At 40.9% G+C, this 24873-nt stretch overlaps 1 protein-coding gene across 6 annotated transcripts in view; it reads right to left on the minus strand.

Annotated features, from left to right (window-relative positions):
* The window catches only part of fhod3b (formin homology 2 domain containing 3b), an 84043-nt gene that overhangs the window by 21635 nt on the left and 37535 nt on the right, over window positions 1-24873 (minus strand). For all 6 annotated transcript variants that reach the window (XM_068735329.1, XM_068735328.1, XM_068735327.1 and 3 more), the window contains exons 4-6: window positions 14254-14321; window positions 12885-12990; window positions 542-636 (exon numbers count right to left, since the gene is read on the minus strand). In XM_068735329.1, coding sequence (XP_068591430.1) covers window positions 542-636; window positions 12885-12990; window positions 14254-14321 — 269 coding nt within the window. The remainder of the gene's footprint in view (window positions 1-541; window positions 637-12884; window positions 12991-14253; window positions 14322-24873) is intronic.

Below are 24873 nucleotides of genomic sequence, written 5' to 3' on the forward strand. Positions count from 1 at the left end.
CTAAATTTACACTCCTACAAAAATCTGAGGAGAGAGAAAACAATTAGAGAGGGGAGTAATTGGGCTGATACACAGCAAAGTTATTAATTTGCTTGAGAGTGACGATCAATCATGTCAGTGGTAATAAAACCAGTGTTAACTGAGTTCATTTTGTGTCTGAAGAGCTGCCACATAAGCACTACCACTGGACAAGCGACACCCCAATGATCATGGTCAAAATGACAACTGACAGTGGAAATTTGCCATATCAAATTTGTGGGAAAACATGGTTTTGATTAAAAAAAAAAAGGTGAATGCCAAAAACTATTTCAACATTTACACGAGAAGGCAGAAAGAGTGAAGAGTTAACGTAGTTCCCTCCTCTGCTGCAAATATGCTGCACATTACAATGTCTGACCACTAGAGGGCCGAGGGGACCACAACGACAGAGGAAGTATGTGAGGAGTATGTGATTATTTCAATGTTGTCAGTGCACAGATGGGTTTGCTGAGTTGAGTGAGTGTAGAGTATCTCTACTGTGTTTAATGTCCATAATCTTTACCTTGGATCCGACCAGTGTGTAAAGCCACTGGACCGTTTCATTGTGAGATATGAGGCCGTTCATCCCATCCACATACAGCATTATCTGACCGAGAGCTGGAAAGAGAGAGAGAGAGAGAGAGAGAGAGACAAAGAAAGAGATGGGGTTTGGTTAGTCATCTGCCATTACAGTTTTTTTCTTCTTTTCACTAAAAACTGCCCACATTTGTCCTGCTTAGCACCCAAAAGCACTAGCAGAACAGTAACATTTGCTATACATGTTTGGGGTCTGTTATAAACATTGATCATGATTAACAACAAAGTCTCATCTGGTTTGCCTTAGAGTCCTAGAGAAGCCCTAAAAATGCCCCTCTATCTTTGTTTTTAGCTAATCATGAAGCGTTTGTTTATATAATGATGTAGCACAGAAAACAGAAAATGTACCATCATACCTTGTACAACTCGCAGGGTAATGCAAAATCAAAATAAAAAAGCATGCACATCTAGATGATAAATACCAGGTGTTGGACGGAAAAGCACGTAAAAGATGAAATTAGATCTCACAGTGCGCCCTAACATATTGACTTCCGCCCACCCTATATGTCCGTAAACAGGACCTACACAGTAGTGTATGACCAATAACGTCGATTTTTCAAAGAATGTTCTGTGGCTGTCAGAAAATGCTCGTATAAACAACCACACAGTCACCAACAAAATGTGTGTTTTTAGTGAAAAGGCTTAATGATATTCCTGCCCATCATGATTAAAGTGATTAGAGCTGCTGTGGATATAAAAACCAAAACAATTGGGTGAGGACCTAAAACAGAAAAACAGCTCTCGTCCCTCAAATCAGTGTACAAAAATGGAGGGAAATATTTGAGCGCCTTGAGTGCCTCACTGGATGCTGACATGATTTCCAACTGTAACAGGATACATAAATAAGAACATAATAAGAGCCAAGGGATCTCTACGGGGGGCACTACAAGTGTAGAGCTTCTGTTAAAGGAGGAGATGGGGGGAGGGAGATAAACACTGCTGGAAAGAAGTGGAACAGAAAAAAGCTCCTTTTAAATATGTAGCTTTTTTTTAACGGCATCTCAGTGGCCATCCACAGGGAGTTAATGCATTCACACAGAAGACCACAGCAACAGGATGAGCTCAGCTTGAACCCACTGCAACTTTAGGTGATACATTAGCTGACATGTGGGGAAAAAAAGAGCTTAGTTGTATAAACACGTGAAGACATTGAAAGTGGAACATTTTTGGAAGGCCTGGTTGACTATTTCTTGGCAGAAGGTGAATAGCTTTTGTGTGTGTGTGTGTGTGTGTGTGTGTGTGTGTGTGTGTGTGGGGGGGGGGTAATATCTAAGAGAATTTTGGGAAAAAGTCATGAAATTCCTGTCTTTTTCAAATGTGACAAAAGGTGATGAGCTTGTGCTGATCAAGTACAGAAATGAGTAGCTGGAGACTCCTTCATGGGCTGCAAAGTTCAAGTTCAAAGAGTTCAATTTTTGACCAACAACTAGATTAAAATATTTAAACAGACTTATTGAGGGCTCTTAAACAGAATACCATGTAATCTCCTCTTGCCATGTTTCTTCAGACATGTTATGATGAGATTCTGTCATATATTTTTCCTATCCTCTTCTCTAGGGGGGTATGAAAATCATGAATATGCTGTAGATAAGCCAAAATTCCCAGGTGCAGCTGCTGTGTGTGCATGGTGCGTGAGAGTGTGTGGGTGGGTGGACGCATGAGTGCAAGTGCGTGTCTGTGCGTGTGCGTGTCTGTGTGTGTGTGTGTGTGTGTGCATGCTGACGGCCCGCTGCTGCAGCAGCAGGGGCAGTTCATCTTTTATCAATCAGGGTTAATTACTCACAACATGTCAGGCCGGAGCATTCCTAACAGTCCTCTCCTGCTGCGAGCTCAGAGCCGTGTGTCACAGCATCAGCGGCTTGGACAACATGGCGAACCAAAGCGGACCACATCAGAGTGTGTTTATGAAAACATGATTAACCTCCTCAGTCAGCACGGGCCAGAGTGTCACCCTCTCCTGTGACTTCCCCCCCTTTCTATGAGATCACCGCTGACAGACGAGTGACAGCAGTAATGACATGACCTACAGCTGGTCTATTGAGTCCAGAATGGATTCCTATGGTTTGAAAAAAACCAAAAGATCTAACTAGCATGTCAAAAGTGGCTAAACTAACTATTAACAGTAACTCTTTATACACAGATGCAAACAGCTGGGAGTTTTGCTGAATGAGAAGGGAATCTACTTAATTCTTTTTTAAACTGGTAGCCGATGTCTGACCTGCAATATCATCACTACGCAGACTTTTATCTCTGGTGTGCACCTGTGTACAGTATCTGGTGAGGTTTTGAGGAATGTCCCATTGAAAACACGGGTGAGAAAAGATAGGTGGCCTTAATGAGGCTTTTTAAAGTGTCATGACGCAACATGAATGTTAGGCTGCTGACAGATGAGACGTTACTGATTGTTCCCTAAAGTCAACCACAAAATCAAATGACTTTTAGACCATTCGGACATGTAATCATAAGATATTTAAAGATATCAGCAAAAGGTTTTGGCCTTTTTTTTTAAACTTAAGTATGTAGCCAAGTAAAACAAAATCTGAGTGAATGTCTACATCATATGTTCATCTAATTCAGGGTGCAGTTGAGATACGGAAACAATATGATATTCAAACACTTATGAACGACGCCAGAAACCACAAAATCATTAACTTTTCTCTCAGATTCATTAAAACGACGGCTTCTTGGAATTATTCAATGCCAGCTGCCATTTATGTACAGTTCAACTTTTAGTTTCAGAAACCACATGGACTGCTGTGAACAGTTAGGTAAAACGATACTGTAACTGTTTGAAAAACAAAACAAAAAAAACTTTCATTATGGGAAACTGCAAACTTAACGGTCTGGTCAGAAACTGTCAAAAGGAAACATCTAATTACTCTCAAAACAATCGCCTTTTGTGAACTTCAAATGGAACTGATTTCCACACACTTGTGGGTAAATTAGTCGTGAAACTGCTCCGGAAAATGGAAAGTTACCTGTGAGTTGCAGTTCAGGCTTTAAAAGTAAGATTAAATCATTATACTATGGTGTACTTTCCCAGCCTTGTACCTTTCTGAATAGCTGAGTGTGGGTCTAGAACATAGGATTTGTTTTTAAACTCTAAAACAGACAGTCATCAATAACTTTGGAAGTGGGTTAATAAGAAGAGCATGTGAGTGCTGAGTCTGTACAGGACAGCCTAAACTTCAAGCACTGATCTGGGGCCAAAAATGTGGGCCTCCATTCGAGTAATCATGAGCAGCTCTATAATACCTCACACAAAGTACAACAATAACATCGCTAAGTCCCTTTGCATGTATGTCACGTAATGAGATGTTGGCAGACAACGAGCTGCCTTCAAAGCTCAGTGATTAGAATTTAAATGCATGCCATTATGGGAAAGGATAGCCGAGGAAGAAAGATTTAGCTAAAAAGAAACTTGGAAGTGTTCAATGAGCAGCCTGGCACTCTCACATTCCCTTTCTTTCAATACTTAACATACGTTACGAGTAAAGAGAACACTTGAACGATATCCAGCTGCAGAAGGGAACCACACACACATTGTGTGGAAGAGACAGACCCTGTTCCTGTGTCTGAACCAGAACTCTGAGAGGAGTTAAAACTAATGCAACTGAGGTCTGGTGGAAGTGTTTCTTCAGGGCCTCTCCCTCACATAAACCACAGCAATTATCTTCCACAGCCCCAGGAATGTACAGGAAGGGCTGCTCCCTGACCACTGCTGAGGTGAGAAGCACTCTGAGGTCTGGGTGGCAGCACCAATACGAGCCAGCTGACTTGGGAAAAAAAGAAGAAGAGACACTTATCTATGAAGCAGCAAGAAATCAACTCAACAGCTTCCCCTCTATAAAACCTGCTCCCCACTACTACTTTGGTTTCATTTACATTTTCATCAAAACTGGGTCGGCCAAACTCTCTGACAGCAACATGTATTTTACAAGGACATGTACCCACCTGAGCTCATCGTGGTTTATTGCATAGTCTGGAAAATATATCTTTTAATGTAGATTCTTGTTCTATTGTGGCACCACGATTATATATATGGATTATTTTAAATTCAAGCGTAGTGTCCACACTAGACATTGGGAACACATGAAAAGAAACACAGACCCTTTACCGGTTTGTCTATACTGATCGAGCAAGCGCTTGAACATTACAGATAAGTCTTTTAATTGATGTTAATTGTAATTATTAATATAAAAATATTGTTTATTTTCATTGAAAAATAAAGTGAAACCTTAAAATCTGACAGATTTCCTTTTGGTACTGACATTTAACATGACTACATCGTTGCCCCTAGCTAACTTCTCATTTAGAGCCTGTCTACCATAAAAAGATCAGTTAATACGCATGACAATTATGAACTGAATAAGACATGTTTATGGTACGTTCCAATTGTTATTCAGCTAATCACGCAGACCATTAGAGCCAGACAAACTGCCTCTGCCAGACCAATTCAGAGCTGACTGCCAGACTTACATTGAGCCCCATACAGTAGAAACAACAGGGGGATGCTTCCATTTTCAGTCCGGAATACTTGTTGGCCAGTATTTGACACAATTTACTGAGGGCCTAAGCCAGAACAAATTCCCTACAGACAAACAAACAAACCTCATGGAACAATAGCATGAAGTAAGGCAGGGGAGCCTTTCCAGTATTTGGCTGAGCAAGCTCTACAGGCACCGTGAGCCGAGTAGACTACAACACTGCAAACAAATTTAAAAGGCTAATACATGTAATATTTCTCCATTTCCTCTGCATTCAAAGTAGTATAGAGCTGATAGATTTCAGTTTATACAGTACTGCATTTCAGAAAATCCTGTTAGGACAATGAACAACTGGGGAAAGCCCAACAGATGAGCTTTTCCCATCCCGTCCAAGTGGGGAAGACTTTGGAGAAAAGCTACTGCATGCCATCCACCCACTTGTAGAGTGATCTGAAAGATGAGCTGCGGTAAATTCTTACAACTCTTGAGAGAGTAGTGGTGTGATTCGCTCTGGTTCTGGCCAGCCATATGCTGAATTCAGTCCCAAAAAACAGTCAGCTCACAGGAATCAGCCGTAAAACCCACTCCAGTGCTGAGGCTTTCAGTCTATCTGCCTGTGTGCTACATTACTGCAAAAGATTTATTTATTTTCCAAATTATAGTTTATGTATCTTTGACGGCAAGGTCGGAGATGATAAAGTAAGAGCTTTAGAAATGAACCAAATCAAACATCCTTAGAATATAATTGGCTTGTATACTGAATTCTGTTTCAGTAAAACATGCTGCAGCGCAGCGTTATGATTCCACTGACAGTCGGTTTGCTAAGGCTGAAAACTTCTACAGATGAAGGGAGAAGAAAAATTGGGAAGGCAGAATTTAGGTCAGGCAGGTGGGGTTGAATTGGGTTCAGATGCAAGCCGTCTGCTCAAGTGAGGGGGATCTAAAGGGGGCTGTGGGGGTCTGCAGGGTCTGACACAGAGGGAGGACAGGGTGGGACTAATCTTAACCAAAAACATGACAACAGCATATGTTTTTTTTTTTTTACTGGTCAATTTCTTTTTTACTTGATTCATCCAAGTGTTATCCTGTGGGTAATGTTAAAGTGTCAGGTTGTGTATGAAACAGTCCATAGAGCACACAGTGCTTGTTTGTCAGTTAGTTTGAAAGCTGCTGATTTAATTAAATAGAGAGAGGCTATGCTGGAGACGAAGACAGTTGAGAGGTTGTAGGTCTAGCCCTCATTACCTAAATTCCCTTTGAGCAAATTAAGTCATTTCTGTAATCCCAAAAGAGAGACGTCTCAAGCAGGTAAAGGTAAATTATATATAAAAATATAATTGGTTTTGTCTTCGAAAGTCATGAACATATTTCTGGGGAGTTAGTTTGGTATAGTGGTTAAAGTGTGCTTTTATGATGAAGTAAACAAATCAAAAACAAACCTTTAGATCATAACCTGAACATTAAAAGGTGAGTGTTTTTCAGATTGAAAAGTTTTGCAGAAAGGGGCAGCAGGAGCATCGGCTGGCTCTGAGGGTTGCAGGAGATCGGGTAGAAAACATGCATGTGTTCCCATGGGATCTCATTACAAACCAGGAGTTCAAGTTTCGATTGGAACGACGAGGACATTCCCGGAGAGCTCCTTCTCGCTCCAAACACAGGGCTTGAACATATATGTGTGTCAGCGGTTCCTGTGTTTTCCATCTCAAATGTCCTTTTATCATAGCTCACTCAAACAAGGAAAGGATTACACCTATAATGACCCGCATATACGTTGATACATTCGCACGAAGCCTCCCAACCCAGCCCAGACAGAATGGAAATGTTTATCCAGACGATGGGCCATAGTAAAGGTCTCCCCCCCTCTACAACAGACGACCTATAACACAGCCAGACAACACAAAACACACTGTTTCCAACAAGAGCTTCCAACATCACTGTTAACCCAACTATGCCTGGATTTCCACTTAATGCTCAGCGAAATGGTCAAACCAGCGAGGGGAGAATTCAGTTACGCTCTGTTAAATAATTTAAGAAAGATAAATAAAATGTCACTCAAGTATGAAATAGTACATTGGAAAAAAATGTAATAGAAATATCTGAGTAGTAGTGACATTAGCTACATGACGTCATTTCTATCTGAAAGCCAGTCAAACGTTTAAATATTTTCTTTTAATTTGACAAATTATCTGTTGATTATCAAGCTTACATAGTTAACTTACAGTAAAAGTTGTATCATGGTTGATTATCCCTAAAGCGTTTGTTCTTACTGTGGCTTTGTGCATTGGATGTCTAATGGTTTGTAGGTTTTCAATCCAACTTAACACCAGAGCAGCTGGTTTCACTGATTAAACTCATTATACTACAAAGGAGGAGCGAACAAGAGAATTTAGCAGCTATTGTGTTTGTATGCAGTGACACACACTTTTGGTAGACAGACGTTTCACTTGATGTTCTCTCTTGCTGATCTGCCACATGTAAAATGTAATGCCACCACACAGAGAAACACTATAGAGAAAAACAACAACTTAAAGAAAAGGGTCTTGTGTTTCAGGTGCACTTGTTAAAAAAGACTGCTGTCCACTAAAATGACTGCTGTGTGTGACACTAAAAGCTGGACTGAGTGCTGTATTTGGAGCAGTGTTCCAGGTCCCAGACAGTTTAAGAGGCAATGAAATACTTGACTAGAGCACATCTCCCTTTCCCACCACGGCCCTGTGAGCAGCTCCCTCTGGAAACAAGGAAGTCAAGGTGCTGTAACTTAAGGCATCATAACTGCCATGTCATTAAAAACAGAGGATCTGAAAATGGTAGCAGGCGAGAGAGAGAGATACGCAGATGGAAAAAGAGAGGGATAAAAGATGATACAAAATGAAATATGGGCACGATATATTTGATACAGTAATACTTTTGGACTTTTCACAGCACAACGCCCGTTTCTGTGGATGCTATAAATTCACCAATGTAACTTATAGCGTGTAAGCCTATGTACAGTATATACAATATAATACAGCATGTGAGGAAATATGGCCCTCTGGGTGATTTAAGTAATGTTTAAGAATGTATTTTCCCAAAAATGTATCCAAGACTGCTTCTAAAAGTGTAAAAAAAGATTGCTTCCCTAATTTCCAATAGATCAAAAACTTAAGCTTAACTTCCAACGTGGTTCCACTGAGACTTAGAGACGGCTGGTGTTTTGTAAACAACAGTGTGCAGACAGAAACGGCATGGCCTCGAAGAAGGGCAAACATAGAAAGTGTTGCTAAAAACATAGCTTATGGTGATGAATGTCAACTGTGAACATTTCAAAGCCGAGAATAATTGCTTCAAGTTGACCGTAATTGGTTTGTCTTTAATCTGCCCTCTCTCTGCTTCTCCGCTTTAGAGATACCAATTAAACAAAGTTGTTACTTTTGTTAGGGCTCTTTCTGTAAATACTACAAGTGGAACAAAGATCCAGGAAAAAACCTTGTTATTTGTTCTTCCACCTCGTCTCCCAGTTTTGCTCATGATAATAAGTACCATAGGGATCCTTTTCTTACCACAGTGAAGAAGTTTGAGTTCAGAGCAGAAACTTCTTTGACCTTTTGCACAATCTGCTTTCATTTTATGGCAGTTGGAGTGCTTACTGTGCTGTCAACACTTACGTGTTACTGTGACAACCTATGCATATACAGTGTTGTGAAAAAGTATTTGCCCCCTTCCTGGTTTCTTATTGTTTTGCATATTTGTCACACTTAAATGTTTCAGATCATCAAACAAATTTTAATATTAGACAAAGATAACCCGAGTAAATACAAAATGCAGTTTTTAGATGATGATTTAATTTATTAATGGAGAAAAAATATCCAAACCTACTTGGCCCTATGTGAAAAAGTAATTGCTCTAAACCTAATAACTGGTTTTGTCACCCTTGGCGGCAACAATTGCAATCAAGCGTTTGCGATAACTGGCAATGAGTCTTTCACATCGCTGTGGAAGAATTTTGGCCCACTCTTCTTTGCAGAATTGTTTTAATTCAGCCACATTGGATGGTTTTCGATCAGAAACGGCTTGTTTAAGGTCACGCCACAGCATCTCAATCACATTTCAGTCCAGACTTTGACTAGGCCACTCCAGAACCTTCATTTTGCTATTTTTGAGCCATTCAGAGGTGGACTTGCTGGTGTGTTTTGGATCATTGTCCTGCTGCATAACCAAAGTGTGCTTGGGTTTGAGGTCACGAACTGATGGCTTGACATTCTCTTTCAGGATTTTCTGGTAGAGAGCAGAATTCATGGTTCCAGAAATTATGGCAAGTCGTCCAGGTCCTGAAGCTGCAAAGCAGCCCCAGACCATCACACTACCACCACCATGTGTGACTGTTGGTGTGATGTTGTTTTTATGAAGTGCTGTGTCAGTTTTATGCCAGATGTAACGAGACGCACACCTTCCAAAAAGTTCAACTTTTGTCTCGTCAGTCCACAGAATATTTGCCCAAAAGTCTCGGGGATCATCAAGATGTTTTTTGGCAAATGTGAGACGAGCCTTTGTGTTCTTTTTGGTCAGCAGTGGCTTTCGCCTTGGAACTCTCCCATGGGTGCTATTTCTGCCCAGTCTCTTTCTTATTGTTGAATCATGAACATTGACCTTAACTGAGGCGAGTGAGGCCTGCAGTTCTTCAGATGTTGTTCTGGGGTCTTTCCAGACTGATTCATGTCAGTTACTTTGTTTCTCATCTGTTCTTGAATTTCTTTACATCGCGGCATGATGTGTTGCTTTTTGAGATCTTTTAGCCGACTTCACTTTGTCAGACAGGTTCTATTTAAGTGATTTCTTGATTCAACAGGTCTGGTAGTAATCAGGCCTGGGTGTGGCTAGTGAAATTGAACTCAGCTTTCCAAAAAATCACATTTGATTCATGATTTATCAAGGGGGGGCAATTACTTTTTCACATAGGGCCAAGTAGGTTTGGATAGCTTTTCTCCCTTAATAAAAGAAATCATAATCTGAAAACAGCATTTTGTATTTACTCGGGTTATCTTTGTCTAATATTAAAATTTGTTTGATGATCTGAAACATTTAAGTGTGACAAATATGCAAAAAAATAAGAAACCAGGAAGGGGACAAATACTTTTTCACAGCACTGTATGTATTTGTTTGCTTCTAGCATTGCTGTAAAGACATTTTCTTTTTTTTCAAAGAAAAGGTTGCATCCGTTTTTCAAAACCTGGGTTGAAGATTAAGGGGAAAAAACTTTGAGCGCAGCTTAAAATGTATAAATAAATGGTAATAGAGTGAAACAAAATAACACTTTACAACCCCATGAGACCTCTGCAGTCTGAGAAACAAAATTAAAATTGAACATAACACATATGAAACATTCACTTCATCAACTAAAGATTTATGATTTCAACAACTATTTTAGAAAGATTATAAATGAACATCGATGATCTGTGTTGAATTAAACATAACCTCAAATGATTATTTCAAAATGAAGAATATCCCTAATGAGCCCTTCATTACCTTCTTGGCCCCTGCATGTTTGCAGCACTTCACTATGAGTGTAAGGCGTACAGGAGGACCAGATGGCATAGGCACCTCTGAAAAAGTGACCTCACACCATTTCCCACTGATGGGGTGATAAAGGCATACAGGCTTTCCCCTGGGCAAAAAACGCACGCCTCCAAGGAGCTAAGTCCAGCCCTGGAAGCCCTCCGAGCCAGGTGTGAGGGGCCTGTAGAGGGGATGGACCCCAGCCATGCAGACCCAGAAAATACCCACATCACTGATGGAGCACTGACTGGCCACAGACGCCGCCAGGGCTTTGAAAAGAAGGAATGAAAAAGTGAGTAAAAAGAAAAAAGTGAGATGGTGTAGATTGCTGGGAGGAACTACCATTTACAATGACGGCAATGTTCCAGAGCGTGAAGGCTGGGAACCTGTTCTTTTAAAATGCATGCAGACTGGTGTGCACGTGTGACTGGGCCTTTTTTCATCTACAAAAGAACCATTAGATTGATTTTTATTCATGAAAGAGAGCAAAATTGTTTTGTCGGGAGGTTTTTAATGCACACCAGACAGAAACTGCATACCTACTTTTTTCCCTTTTTTTTTACTGGCCTCAACTTAAAGACATTATAGTAAAAAACCCATGCAAGGAGTGATACCAAAGCAATTACTGTTGTTGGTTCTCTCTCTCTCTCTGCACATGGGTGTCATGCATCTAATATATTTGCCTCCTGGGAATCCTTATGATATAGCTCCTCTTGGAAGTCATCAACAGTAAAGCAGCCAGATCCATATAGATTTCGGACCTGTGCATCTGTGTTCCAGCACATGCTCGACTTGTGTTCTCCAACACATGACTCACGAGGGAACGTCATCTGCTACTCCACATTTCCTCACCTGGTCAGGGGAAATTAGGTCAGGAGTTGAAACAGACTAAACAGGCTTTTGGGAGAATGGTAGTTTGGTTTAGTCTCTCATGGTGATGCAGAGATACATGAGGGGAAACTGCAGAGTCTGCAGAGATGAAGTGATAAATTAGCACATCAAAGTTTAAAGAGAGTCCCACAGAAACACACTGACACAGATGTTTTATCTGAATTCTTTGGGAGGTAAAGGTAAAAAAAGGAGGAGTGAAAAAATACGAGAAGTGGTCTCATCATTCACAGCACAATGACACTAACAACTCTTACATGTGGTCAAGTTTCCAAAAGACATTCTCATCCATAGCCTTTTACCCCGTGCGATTTATCTGTCTGAGTTAGGGACCAGTCCAAGTTCAGATGAAGCATCGAACATCAAACTTCAGAACCTGCAGTCTTGGCAGGGGTCATGTTTAAAACTAGCCCAGTGGGCAACAGCAGTACTTTGTCACAGACATCTGCCCTTTGCTCTTTGGTTTTTTCAATAACTATGAACAGGTTGGAAAATTTGAGAGCAAGTATTTATGAACATGCATCATCTAATTGAATAAACATGAGTGGGGGTAACATCTGATTGAAATGTGCACCCCAAATCATGAGGGTCGAGTACACTGTGACTGCTTTGAACGAGGTATTATGAAGAAATAACAACAGAGGTGTCTGGACTATGAAATTGTAGTCTTATATGGAACCTTTAACCACAAAAGTTGAATCCACTTTGATAAAAAAAAAAAAAATTATAATATTTGATGATGTTCTGGCTCAAGTTGCTTGACAGTAGTGTAGCAATTTTCATGAAAAGATAAGGCAACATATGAGGAAAAATATAAATGAAAGAAAGTAATAAAAAAAAGAGAGGAGGGGAAATTAGTTTTATGATTTGCAATATCCTGCCAGAACTTTTATTAGCCACTTAAGCATGTGTGACCTGCCCCCTCACAGCAGGCTGTTAAATGGTAGTGACCTTGCAGCGAGTGCTATGAATCCCTTGGTCCTCTATCCCCGAATAAGCTGGCCCTGCCCCTCCCGGACGTCGACACACATGATCCTTCACCTTACCGACATGGGAAGGAATCATTAACCAGCTGCTAAACTTGGCTGAATTTCCATTATCTGTGGCACACATTTGAGCTTGTGTATACACCTTAGGTGTGTGAGTGTGAGAAGGTGAACAAGCACAATCATCAATTCACGTGGTGTATGTAAACACATGTGGTTCTGGATAGGTTTATGGAAAGAAACGTGTTACAGGATTGATTGATAACATCCTCAATTAACATGTGTTGTAAATTGAGGTGTGAGAAAGTAGAGAGGAGGAACGTATGCAGTGAGTTTATTGGGGAAAGGGAATGGTGCTGTTCTGCAGATGACGTACCCCTGAGGATGTAATTCTGGTAGTTCTGGTCCGCTTCAGCGCCGACTTTTATCAAACACGTCAGTCCTTCCTCCACCACAAACTCGTGCACCAGGTCCTTGTCATCCTGGAAAGAGGTCAAGGAGAAACACGGGAATATTCAGAGTCATCATAGACACAACCAGAGACTACATTGTTTTAATAGTTATTTCTATTAAACAATAAAAATGTGATGGATTTAGTTCTGGCTCCCACCACATAGTAACTGCCATTACTTAAACCTTTGAGTGCGTGTATGTTGGTTGCAAATCACTGGAATGCAGAGAAATTATGATCTGGTATGTGTTGTTTAACAGCTCACACAAGGCTTTCCAATTACTTAAAAGAGTTTTATGTGAAAAGAAATAAATCAACTGCAAAACAAATGCAGGAACTGTTGATTTATGCTGGTGACCTAATGTTAACACATTATATGTATGTCTTATACACAAAATTGACAAATGACTTGTCATGCTTCAAGTAGCAAATGTGATGCAACAAAAGAGACAAATCTTTCTGTCGCTTTAACAAAAACAATTAGTGGAGAGAACAGGTGCTCAGACTTCTTAATGCCATGTAGCATTTGCCAGAGCACATGAGAACATTTCTCATTTCAACCTTCACAAAATGATCTATTTGTTTACATTCAGTTTTAGCTAGTGCATGTGCAATGCACTCCTGTTGCTTAGGCCTCTCCACTTCATTCCATATTTTGTCTTCCATGACAAAAGCACCTGCATCTCTCACACGCATTGATGACTGTAATCGAAGACTCTGTTAATGAAGACTATAACACGTACAATGCACTACTGCAATAAGAAATACTGATTTCAGGCCAGGTGGCTATTTTATTCCACAACAAGAATAATCAGTATACTCTTCTATGGAATCCCCAAAAAGCCACTCATAGCGTATAAAGTGAGATATTCTAATCTATTCTGGGCCTGCATCAGCATCTGTTGCTCTCTTTTCCATCCAACTGTCGGTTAACCCTCCCCCTCTATGGCCGACTGCCCGCCAGGCCAGCCCAGCCCAGTGTGTGAAGTATGACCAGACCTGAACACTCCACAGCTGCCACGAAGGCAGACTCTAAGCAACACAACAACTCTGCCTCAACAAAACAATGTCGTGTCCAAGTGTGTGTGCATGTGTGCACTGATGCATGTGTGCACGCTACATATATTTCTTGCATGTTAATGTGTGTGAACATTCAAAGGCATAACCAGAGTCATGGCAAAAGATACATCACATGCTGCAAAATGAGATCATGATAAAAATGTTGTAAAAATATATTTCTTAAGGATCCAGCAAAAATGAAAACACTTAATATTGTCTAGATATATGTAATTACCTGAAAAATCTGCTTGAGGGAAAAGAGGGCTCTCCGTAGCTCCCGTCCAGTTGAGTTGTAGAGTTTTTCTGTGAGAGAGAGAGAAATGGAAAAGAGTGGAAAAATCAGTCAAATACATGGCATCGTTCTACGATGTTGTCATACAAAAAGCGAATAAATGAAATCGACAAGACATTCAGGAACATTGCAACTTCCCTAGAGTTCCTGTCAACTGGTGTTTTAGTGTATCACTTGCATCACACACAATGTTTCCATGTTGAACTACACATTTCTCCTTCAAAATCCCTTCCTCATGTCTGCGTCATGCACACATCATTGGCAGCAATTATCCCCAATAGCTGACGGTGAAACATGTCCTGCAAGAGGAATAGTGAGAGCAAAAGAACAGTAGGAACAACTCAGAGCACATCTGTGCAGAGTTAGTGAATAGTGGATGTTTCCTGCTGACAAAGCCATATCTGTAGCTTACCATAATACAAAGTCAAGGCAGAAACTTAAGCCAATAGCCACCACAATGGCTAAGAAACAATACACCCATTAATCAGTTATGGAAACACCACAGAGCACTAAAGGGGAGGTATGATCGATGACAGATGCTTGTGATTGAGGCGAACATCTCCTGCAACTACTTTGACGATCCTTCACCCTGTGTGCAGTCTCCAGAGTCTGCCAGGGAGTGGCAGTGTTGAGCTCAATCCTTGTAGCTCACTCATCACTGCTGTGTGAACTCTCTCTGACTCAGCAAAACCTGCCTCTTTACTGCTGCAGATAAAGCAGCATACAGTAGAGTTCAGTCCAGAGCGGTGCAGTACAGTTTCAGTACTCTCTCTGACTGCTTCTCTCTCAGTATTTTCTCTTCATTCGCTCATTGCTTTTTATTGCCATTCAATGCCCTCATATACGTTCTTGCTAGATGTGTCTTAGTCAGCAAAGATCTGACAGGAGACTTGCATGCATACAAACATGGCATTAACATAGCAAGGCAGTTTTTCTCTCTCTCTCTCTCTCTCTCTCTCTCTCTCTCTCTCTCTCTCTCTCTTTCTCTCTCTCTCACACACACACACACACACACACACACACACACACACACACACACACACACACTGTAAAATCCAACCACTTTGTGAAAAGGACAATTTCAGAGAGAGCATGTCAACGCTAGTTATTAACAAAATAAAATAATATATTTGTCCTAATAATGCTAAATATGAGTCAAACATTGGTTGAAATTTCTGTTTAACATTCCTGGCTTAAAAACGTGCAGCTATGTTCCAGGACATGTCATTGCAGAGTAAGGTTGTGCACAGTAGTGTAACTCTAAACACTTATTACACACATATATTATTAGTGTAATCCACTCTACTTCAGACAGACAAGACATTGGAGATGCATCTGTAATCCAGACAACCTGGTATTGGGCCATACAGTATGTGGTTAAAAGGCTCCCATTTGATGATGCTGCATATTGAAATCAAACGGTTCCAGCAGAGTTGCTTATCTTTAGACGATGTCTTGTTTCAAATTTATGACTCTAATGACAATCTAAAAGTGCAGCCGAGTTCTTTGAATGTTTTGTGCACTCAGTACCGTACATGGGTCGGATGTATAATGAACAGATGAGTTTTGGTCTTTTAAGAGTCCCAGCCAGTCACTGGCAACATCCAAAAGGAATAAATCGTCCAGAGGTATTACGAGGGGAAGCTGTGCGATGTTGGTGATTTGTGTGTTTACATATGACAGGAAGGAACTGTGACCGGGCCTTTTTGGCTCGGGCCCCCCAGCTGTGGAACTCCCAGCCTGAATATCTCAGGGTTACCAAGTCGGCATCATCTTTTAAATCTCCTCTCAAAACTGACATGTTATTTGCAATAGTACTTTTTAAACTTCTGATTCTGTTTTACAATCATCATCATTCTTGTAAAACACTCTATTGATAAAAGTGATATATAAATAAATAATAACTCATTCATGTAGAAAACCCCCAAAAGAGATAAAGAACACCATGTACTTGTTATGCTTGCTGTGCTTTTATTCAGAAAGATGACTGCTCTTCTTCGTCAATTTCAATGTATCTAAAATAAATGACTTTGACATTTTTTCAAGTCAATACATACTTATGTATTTAGTCATTACCAGCATCTGTGGTTGATTCTACATCATGTAAAAAACAGCTAAAGCTTTTTAACTTTTGCACCCTCCCCTGCAGGTCAAGGTAGGGCCACATCCATTGCCCTCCACCTCAGGGAGATGACTCAAAGTTTAGATTAGGGATCTCTAAACAGACAAGCTCTCAGATCACTGGAGCGAAAAGCCAGATGAAGACACTCTGGGTTACTCATCACACCTTCACAATACAAAGCAAGCTTGATTTGTGGTCCTACTTCAACCAAAGTCTTGAATCAGTGTGCTCTTTTTCCTCTCAAAGCCGTAACTGCACTTCCACGTGGACATTGAATGTTAATCAGTCAACAGATAAATTACACCCAGCACTGCTGAACAACCACTGAAGCCCAGATCACAGCACAGCACTACAACAGTGATGCATCAGCACCTGGGCTGCAAGTGGGTTTGAATACATAAATCCCAGGAGCATGTTTCATGTGTGTGTGTGTGTGTGTGTGTGTGTGTGTGTGTGTGTGTGTGTCAATCAGCTACAGTTTGGCAGTGAAAGATCTTCCATGCAGAGTTCCACTGCCATTCACCTCAATAAAACTGTCAGAAATGTATTCCTGCCCAACACTAAATGAAGCCCATCTGCAGGAACAGACAGTCTCTGCCCTGTCCCTGTTCACAGTCCACACAACGATGCACCTCCTGGAGGCCCATCTCTAATGAGAAATAGCTCAGTGGAGATTAGTTCCATACCATTTGGCACAGATATGCACCCAAAAGTATGGTCCCTCTGCATTTCTCTCTTTAGGAAAAGAACCTAGGCACAAATGTAGTCAGAGGAAATGTTTGCAAACCCCAACTCTCATAGTCTTCGTTTACCTGAATGAAGACTATGAGACATTTGCCATGGATTTATTATTGAGCTATGGCAAACCTAGGGCAAGAAGAACAAAGGAAGTTCTAATGGTTATCACATAGATTGGGCACTTGTAGCTCTTTACGGCCTGACCTTAAGATTGGTGTAATATACCCTTTTAATGTAAAAAATTAGTCCACAAAGAGCCATCTAACCATGTTGTCAATTACTCTACATACAAACAAGACATGCTTAAAAAAAATAAATAAAATAAAATAAAAAAATGCATGAGTGCAGCTGAGGACAAGCAGCCCATTTTGTTTTCCTGTCTACTTTACATTCCCTCGGGCTTTTACTGACAAGAACCTGACAGGGAAATGACTCAACAGAGTGAGGGTTTAGTTTTTTATGGCTCATATTAATGTACCATATAGGGAGCAGCTGTTTTCTGCTCTTGAATTGCAATACACAGTCACGTTTTCTCAGCTGGAATAGCTACAGGGATGTAATGGTCTCGTAATTATAACAATCATAAAGGTAGTAGCGGAATTTCTATAATCATCAGGAATGTGCTCAACTACCCAGAGTAGAGGAACGAAGAGAAAACCTGCTGTGGGGCCTGGTACATTCAGACAGGCCAGGACTTCACCGATGGCTTTGCTACTGCTGAGAAGACAACTTTTAGAAGCAAATCTGTCTTGTGCTTTTTCGGACACCTTCGGAGTCTCTGTGTCAGTGCCAGTACATTCCAGTAATGCTTTTTCGCGCAAGTCATATGTCACTTTTTATCCAACTCCGCATGCCGATCTCAACCCAAGACCCGTCCCCACCACTCACTCACTGCTAGACAGATAACAAATTATTTGCAAACAAATTTGCCAATAAAGCCACTAACCGTTCTCATTTTCCATTTGCAAACACGTCTAACATGCTCAGCTGCTCATCTGTTCGCATGCCTTTGTTTCCAGAAAGTGCCATAAAATGTAAAGGATGACTGCTCATGCTTCGCACCGCAGGCGGAACACATAAACCACATCCAAAGCACAGCCAGGAAACCCACAAGGACCCCACTGGGCTGGACAACCCTGCACACACTGCTGTAAATTAAACTGTTTTCTTCAGGAGTGGAGCTGTCAGACAAAAAGCTGTAGGGGAGGATCCATAGAGTCATATTGGTGATCGTCTATAAAACTGTCTTACAATGCACAATCAAACCAAAACCTTTCATGTGGGATGCAGAGATGCTCATGTTGAAAAGAATACAGTACAGTATGATACCATGGATTTGCTAATAAGCTGGGAGGAAACAGCCAGAAACCCATACTACCCACTTAGCCGACCCCTACTGTTGCAACAAGAAAACTAACAATAAGTAAAAAACAAAACATAGGGCATAAGACATAGAGATAAAAGCTAAACAATGGTAGAGTATCTCAAGATTTGATCTGCTTAATGCCAAAGCTCTATTTTGGCAATGACACCACCGATAACCCCTTTTCCTCTCACCCTGTCACTATCTCAAGCATAGCTGAAGTTCAGCTCTGAGTAAAATCGGGAGTGATAATAATTCACTTTGCTATCTGGATAAAACAGGTGGATTCTGGATTGGATGTGTTTTTGTGTAGCTCTGCCGGAATAAATGTCAGTGTGTGCAGCAAAGCTCTGGTCTGTTCAACGCTGGACCGTGGACCTCGTGGACCTCGTGGACCTCGTGGACCTCGTGGACCTCGTGGACCCAGCCAGCGCCTTGCCCATGTCTGCATTTAGCCCCATCTCAGAGAGCCCGGAGCCCGTTCCACTGGTCAGTAAAGGCCACTGACTCTGTGAGAGGTGACGGCGGTCAGACTGAGCTCAGACAAACTGTAGCCATCTGTGAGACCACAGTCTCGTGTGTCCCAGTACCGCCACATCACTGCTTGCCATGTGTAAGGATACAGGGACCCATCTTTCATTTTTGTCCCCTGGTATTTTCATGAGAAGCCTTTGAGTTTACAGTATGCGTAATGGCCATCTGCAGTCACGAAACACAGCAGCACAACAACACCAACAGTACTTCCTTCTCATGTTTTCCCTTTCTGCTTTCTCACTCTGTAAGGGAAACCTCCTGTTCCAACATTTATGAAGAGAAAACACAAGTAATTAAGGTGGAAGACCTCCCAACATGTGCATCGGCTTGTAGCATGCTACTTTATGGACTGGGGTTTCTTTTGCTCTTTTTATCCCCCTCTCCCTGAACAAAAACACAAGGTGAATGATGGGTCAATAAAAGCAGATTATAGTTCTCAGGTGGAAATCATTAAGCGGAAATGCAGGTAGGAATGAGATCACTCTCAACATGTTTGAGTTTTGAATGCAATCAAAATGTGGATCAAGACAATTACATGGACAATGTGTGTGGGTGTACATGAACATGCACAACACACACTCACACAGGCAGGAATAAAGACATTAATTAATTTGTTCCTGTTGCCTGGAGTCTAATCAAATGCTTTGGAAGTTGTGATGGGAGACATATGCAGATGATGGTTTTGATTAGAGAAAACTGAGTCGGGCCACACAGACTACAGAAGCCTCTGTCATTGGGAGCAGGCCTGGATGGACCACAGGGTGTGACAGTCTCTGAGGAGACACACAGCTAAGGCATAGGACAAGATCAAAATCATTCAAATAACTAATAAATCTCAGCTTAATCTAGTGAGGAGACAATAGTTAACATACAGTTAACATACATTTCTATATAAGGCACACAATAAAATATGTATGGACACACACTTCCTTTCAACATGCAAATAAACCACGCTAATTCATTGTGATTTGATTTCCTTCACGGATGTTGTACCTGGACTTCCTCTGCACATCATGTGCAGAGCACGGTGTCTAAAACCTCACGGGAGCAGCGAGGAGATCAGGTTTCTGGGCTGTGACACTCTAACCTGGCAGAGACATTTGATACCAAGGCATACCTCAGCTTAGTTCCAATAAACACTAAACCTGGCCCGCAGAGCTTAACGGCACTCATTGTCCCTCCATTTAAATTGGGAAATTGGATTGTTGTGTTTATTGATGTGTTTACATAAGACTTTCAGTGAAAGTTTATGATTTTGTCAGTCACAATAATTATTCTGGAAGGCAGCTGTGGCATTTGTCTTCTAGCTTGGAGTCGTTAGTTCGGAGCAAAATCCTACTGTTTAGCCTCATATATCTTTTTTAATTATTCTAGAGAGGTCGAAAATGTTCTGCAGAGCACTTAAAGGGCATCGCGGGCTAATTATCTCTTGGTAAGTCTCTTCAATAATATGTACACTAACCAGCCGTCAAGATATTATCTGACACTGTCAAAGAGAAACAGTAGAGGAAAGTGAGAGTGGAATCTGCAGAATTCCAGATGAGGAGAGAGACATGACAGCAAGGCCAATGTGAGGACAGACAAATCTTTCATTAGTGCCTGCCTGTCTAATGAGTCATTCCTTAGCTACCAGGTGGAGTGACCCTCACTACACCCCCCCAGTAAATACCCCCCTTTTCTTCTCTTGCTTTTTTTGTAGCCCACTGCCTCCCTTTCACCTCCTCAGCAGGGTTTCCCCACACTGGCCACCACTGACACAGATAGGTAGTGGAGCGGAGAGCAGGGTAAAGGCATGAACTCATTCAGCAGACCAGACAAAAGCCTGACACAGATATAAACTAGGGGATCGACAATTGAAGTGGGTCTAGTTGGGGGTGGTGACAAGGACAGCTGTATCACAGTTAAAACAAGTCTGTTGACAGCAGTGAAGCTGGTCTTTATTTCTGTGGCTCTGCAGGTGAATGCTCCTCTAATAATCTCTGTATATAAGTCGGAAGAGGTTGGGTCGAGGCCTTTCCCCATGTGTTGCTTGGCAGCGGCTTCAGCCAGACAGCTTTTCTTACTGCGGTAAAAAAAAACAGTCATAGATGCAGGACCAGATGCTTGAAGAGTAAGATTTTAAATCCCAGTTGATATATTCACATGTGCGCATATACAGTATATAGTTTTTTTTAAACTTGTGAATTGTGATCTTTTTATCAATCAGAGAGGCCTAGCCAACCTGGCGTTGATGACAGCTGCGTGACAATTGGTCGTAGAGGTCATCATAGAAAGGGAGAGCTTTGTTATTCATTCATTTTGATGTTTCGAATTGTTTGTGTCCAGCTCCTTTTTTTCCACAAAGCCAATTTCTCAATTCAGACTCTATGATCCTTAAAATCAAAAATGTTTCACCTCATGTACTGCAATTAATTGAGAATGTTTAAGAGTTTCTGAAACCCTAAAATAGGGTTGGAAAATATTCTCAACAATGACCTCAGTGACTCTCGCCCATTTCATTCCCCTCTTACTCCTCTTGGCTTTCTTTCTGCCTCTGACTTACTCTGCTCCCTCCTATTCTTAACAACCTGACACGTAGGGAAATGCACCAGTGCAAACTCTGTCCAATAAACACAGTTGTGCTGAGACCACATCTATTTCAGATTCTGCTCTCGGAATAGGAAGCAGACCGATGTGGAAGCACACACATCTGTGACAGTACACCATCTCATTTCCATACTGGCCACACTGACTGTACTTAATGGGAAAGAGATGGAAAAAGGCTCTCCCATCTTACAGTCTTTCTGTCAAAAACACCTAGTGTGTGCACATGTGGGAACCATTGAAGTCTCCAATTCCTTTTTTCTTTTTTTTTCTTTTTTACAATTTCTGCCAGGGTAAGATTTCCTCCTCAGCGAGTTAGAAGACGACCTCTGGCACCTGTCTGTCAGTGGTTTAGGTAAAGACACAATCTAGTTAACCTGACATCCAGTCCCGTCAGCAGCCCCCTGTCATCAGTGCTGCTCCCAACCCATAATGACCCAAGGTAATTACTTCCACCAGTCAGAGACAGATGGACGCTTAAAAACACATTTGACAGGAAAGAGGAGTCCAGTGAAAAACATATAATTCCACATTTGGGGATTTAAAATTTTTCACATAAACTTAATCATTATTTTTCTTATATGACACAACAAACTTATCTTACCTTTTAAAATCCCAAAACCCATGTTTGTTGGTCAGAAAGCTGAAAAAACAAGGCTGTAGCCTATGAACAACTGACTTTTTTGAGACACATGGTTTTCACAGAACAACAAAAAACAAACAAAATCAAAAAATCAATATATAAATGTCTGACTTGCTCTAGACATGTGACCAGAATCCTGTAAAGGGAACATGCAATATTTGCTTAACTTAACTTAACTGGCCACAAAAAATGAAGCCTTAACTGAAAACCTGTAAGAACAGGGCTCCAAGTTTTCCAGAAATAAAGTATGTATGGGGAAGATGAAGCACAGGATTGTACAAGTATGGACAATCCTCACCGAGTTATGACGAAAGAGACTTAGCACTCTTTCTCTCACATACTGTGTAATATCTTCAAACACTACTCATTTCTTGGCTGTGTGAAATTTATGCCATTATCTTTGATCCAGATCCACAATCAGACTGGCACAGACGTTACCTAGAGTACAATCATCAAAGAAGCTAGTGCATGAGTTGGTTTTCATAGTGTGTGTGTGTGTGCTTTCCCTGTTGGATCTGGCCTTCAAAGTCTTAGTCATAGTGCAGTGATTTCTAATGAATCCATGGAAGATGAAAATGAGGAATGAGCTTCATCAAAACGTTGCCCAGCTTTAATAGATATGGGTCGACATAAAATGAGGCACAAATGATACTCTAGTGATCTGTGATCGTGAACACACATGTTAGACTATATTGGTGTTGCATGAGTGCCCTGTCATGTCAGATTGTTGCACCGTGGCACTGGCTTGGCTAAGCTGAGCTGGGTGTGAAGTATGATCTGACTGCTGACAGGTGGCAGAGTCTGGGGAAAGGTTAAATCAGCACTATTATTGACAACCAAAGAGGCAAGATACAATGGACTTATAAGAAAAGCAGACTATAATTAGAGAGGCATGGCATTTGTGCTTAAGATAGACGTAGTTCTGACATTTTACATATCAAACATGAGATGTATTTGCATTCAATTCCAAATAGTTATACGACTTTACTTATTTCTAATGGATCAGAAAAGACAGTTTCATCTTGAATTGTTAATCTCTGCTGTTTAGGAGGTGTTCTGTTTGGATACTGCTTTATACTGAGGTGAATATAATCCATGCATGGCACTGACAGTCAAATGACTGAGAGACATGTTTTGTCCTCTGGGCCAACCTGTTTGCCCAACTGGAACAAATTCACAATCAACATGACTGATTGCCCTCTATTTAAAATCCTACTTGACGATGCCAAATGACTGATGTGTTTGCAGTTTTATTTCTCATGGATCATATCAGAAATTTCTCACTCATGTTTGCTCTGGCAGATAAGAATTTAATATTTGCTTGGCAAGCCAAATGAGTACAGTCAACGGCCGCCTATTAGCATGCTACATTTTTTAAATACAAGCACTGTTGTTCAACATGTACTTCAACTCCTGGCATGAAAAAGTGATTTCTACAGCTACATTTTAACACCTTAATACAAAGAACGAATGCCATCAGAGGCACGTTAAGTTACCAAATCAAAGAGAACACAAAGTTTGTTTCTTTTTGTTGTACATTGCTAAGAAAAAATTAGCAATATCTCAAATATGTAAGCATGTCATCCTCCCTGTCACCTTATTGGGCAGGGTTAACTGTCATTTCTCTCCAGTGTCACTGGGCCTCATAGCACCTCTCACATAATTGAACTGGTCTGAACAAATACGGTAAAACAGTACCCTCAATTACTGTACCACACCGGGCCTGTCTCGGAGAGGAAAGCCCAAATCTATCAACAGCCATTAATCCATATCATGTTGAAAGGAGATACAGAGTGACTCCTCGTATTTGAGATAAAACACAATAATACCCCTTTGATATATACAGTATGAGTGCCCTTTGGGATCTCATGTTACCCAGGGGAAATCAACAAGAGAGCCCATCTCTTGTTGACTCTCCCTGGGTAACATGTATATTGCACTGGGCTCCTTGTCTACCTTTTTCAGCAATACGCTGGGCCTCTTCCTCATTCTTCATCTGTCACATTTGAGGGTATCTACTGCATTTTCCGAACATTGCTGTTCAACTGTGTGGAGGAAACCAAGGCCTTTCTACCATGCATAACCCTTTATGAGCTAATTAAACCATGGCCGGTATGGTTGAGTTTAGTTTGCAGTAATGTTGATGGAAAATAGTTTAGAGTAAATGTCTCTAAAAGCATGAGTTTCATAAATCAACTGAGTCACAGAATATTATATTTTCTACAACTCGCAAATCTCATTTATCTGACTGAAAAAGAACAGAAAAGCCATCTGCTATTCCAGATCTTAGCTACATGTAAAACAAGAGACAGAGTTATGGTGCTTTGGTTATTGTTTTTTCAGTTTGACAAACCAACTTAATGTCTTCCCAGAATGACTATCTTAAAAAATATGGCTGCTTGGAAAATTAAACAAGCCCCATATCTTCAATACAAAACAAAGAGGTAAATTACTGCCGCAATGAAAAGTGAGAGGGGAGACGGTCTGCCTTACCGGCAACTGCTGCCCACTTTGAAGAGAAACATACCTGGCTTTCAACAAACATGTCCTGGCAATATAAATCAAACCAAGAGATTTTTG

This window comes from Cebidichthys violaceus, unplaced genomic scaffold (assembly GCF_023349555.1).
Source record: "Cebidichthys violaceus isolate CVI_PGR_0920_01 unplaced genomic scaffold, fCebVio1.0.p SCAF_7, whole genome shotgun sequence".
Taxonomy (NCBI): Eukaryota; Metazoa; Chordata; class Actinopteri; order Perciformes; family Stichaeidae; genus Cebidichthys; species Cebidichthys violaceus.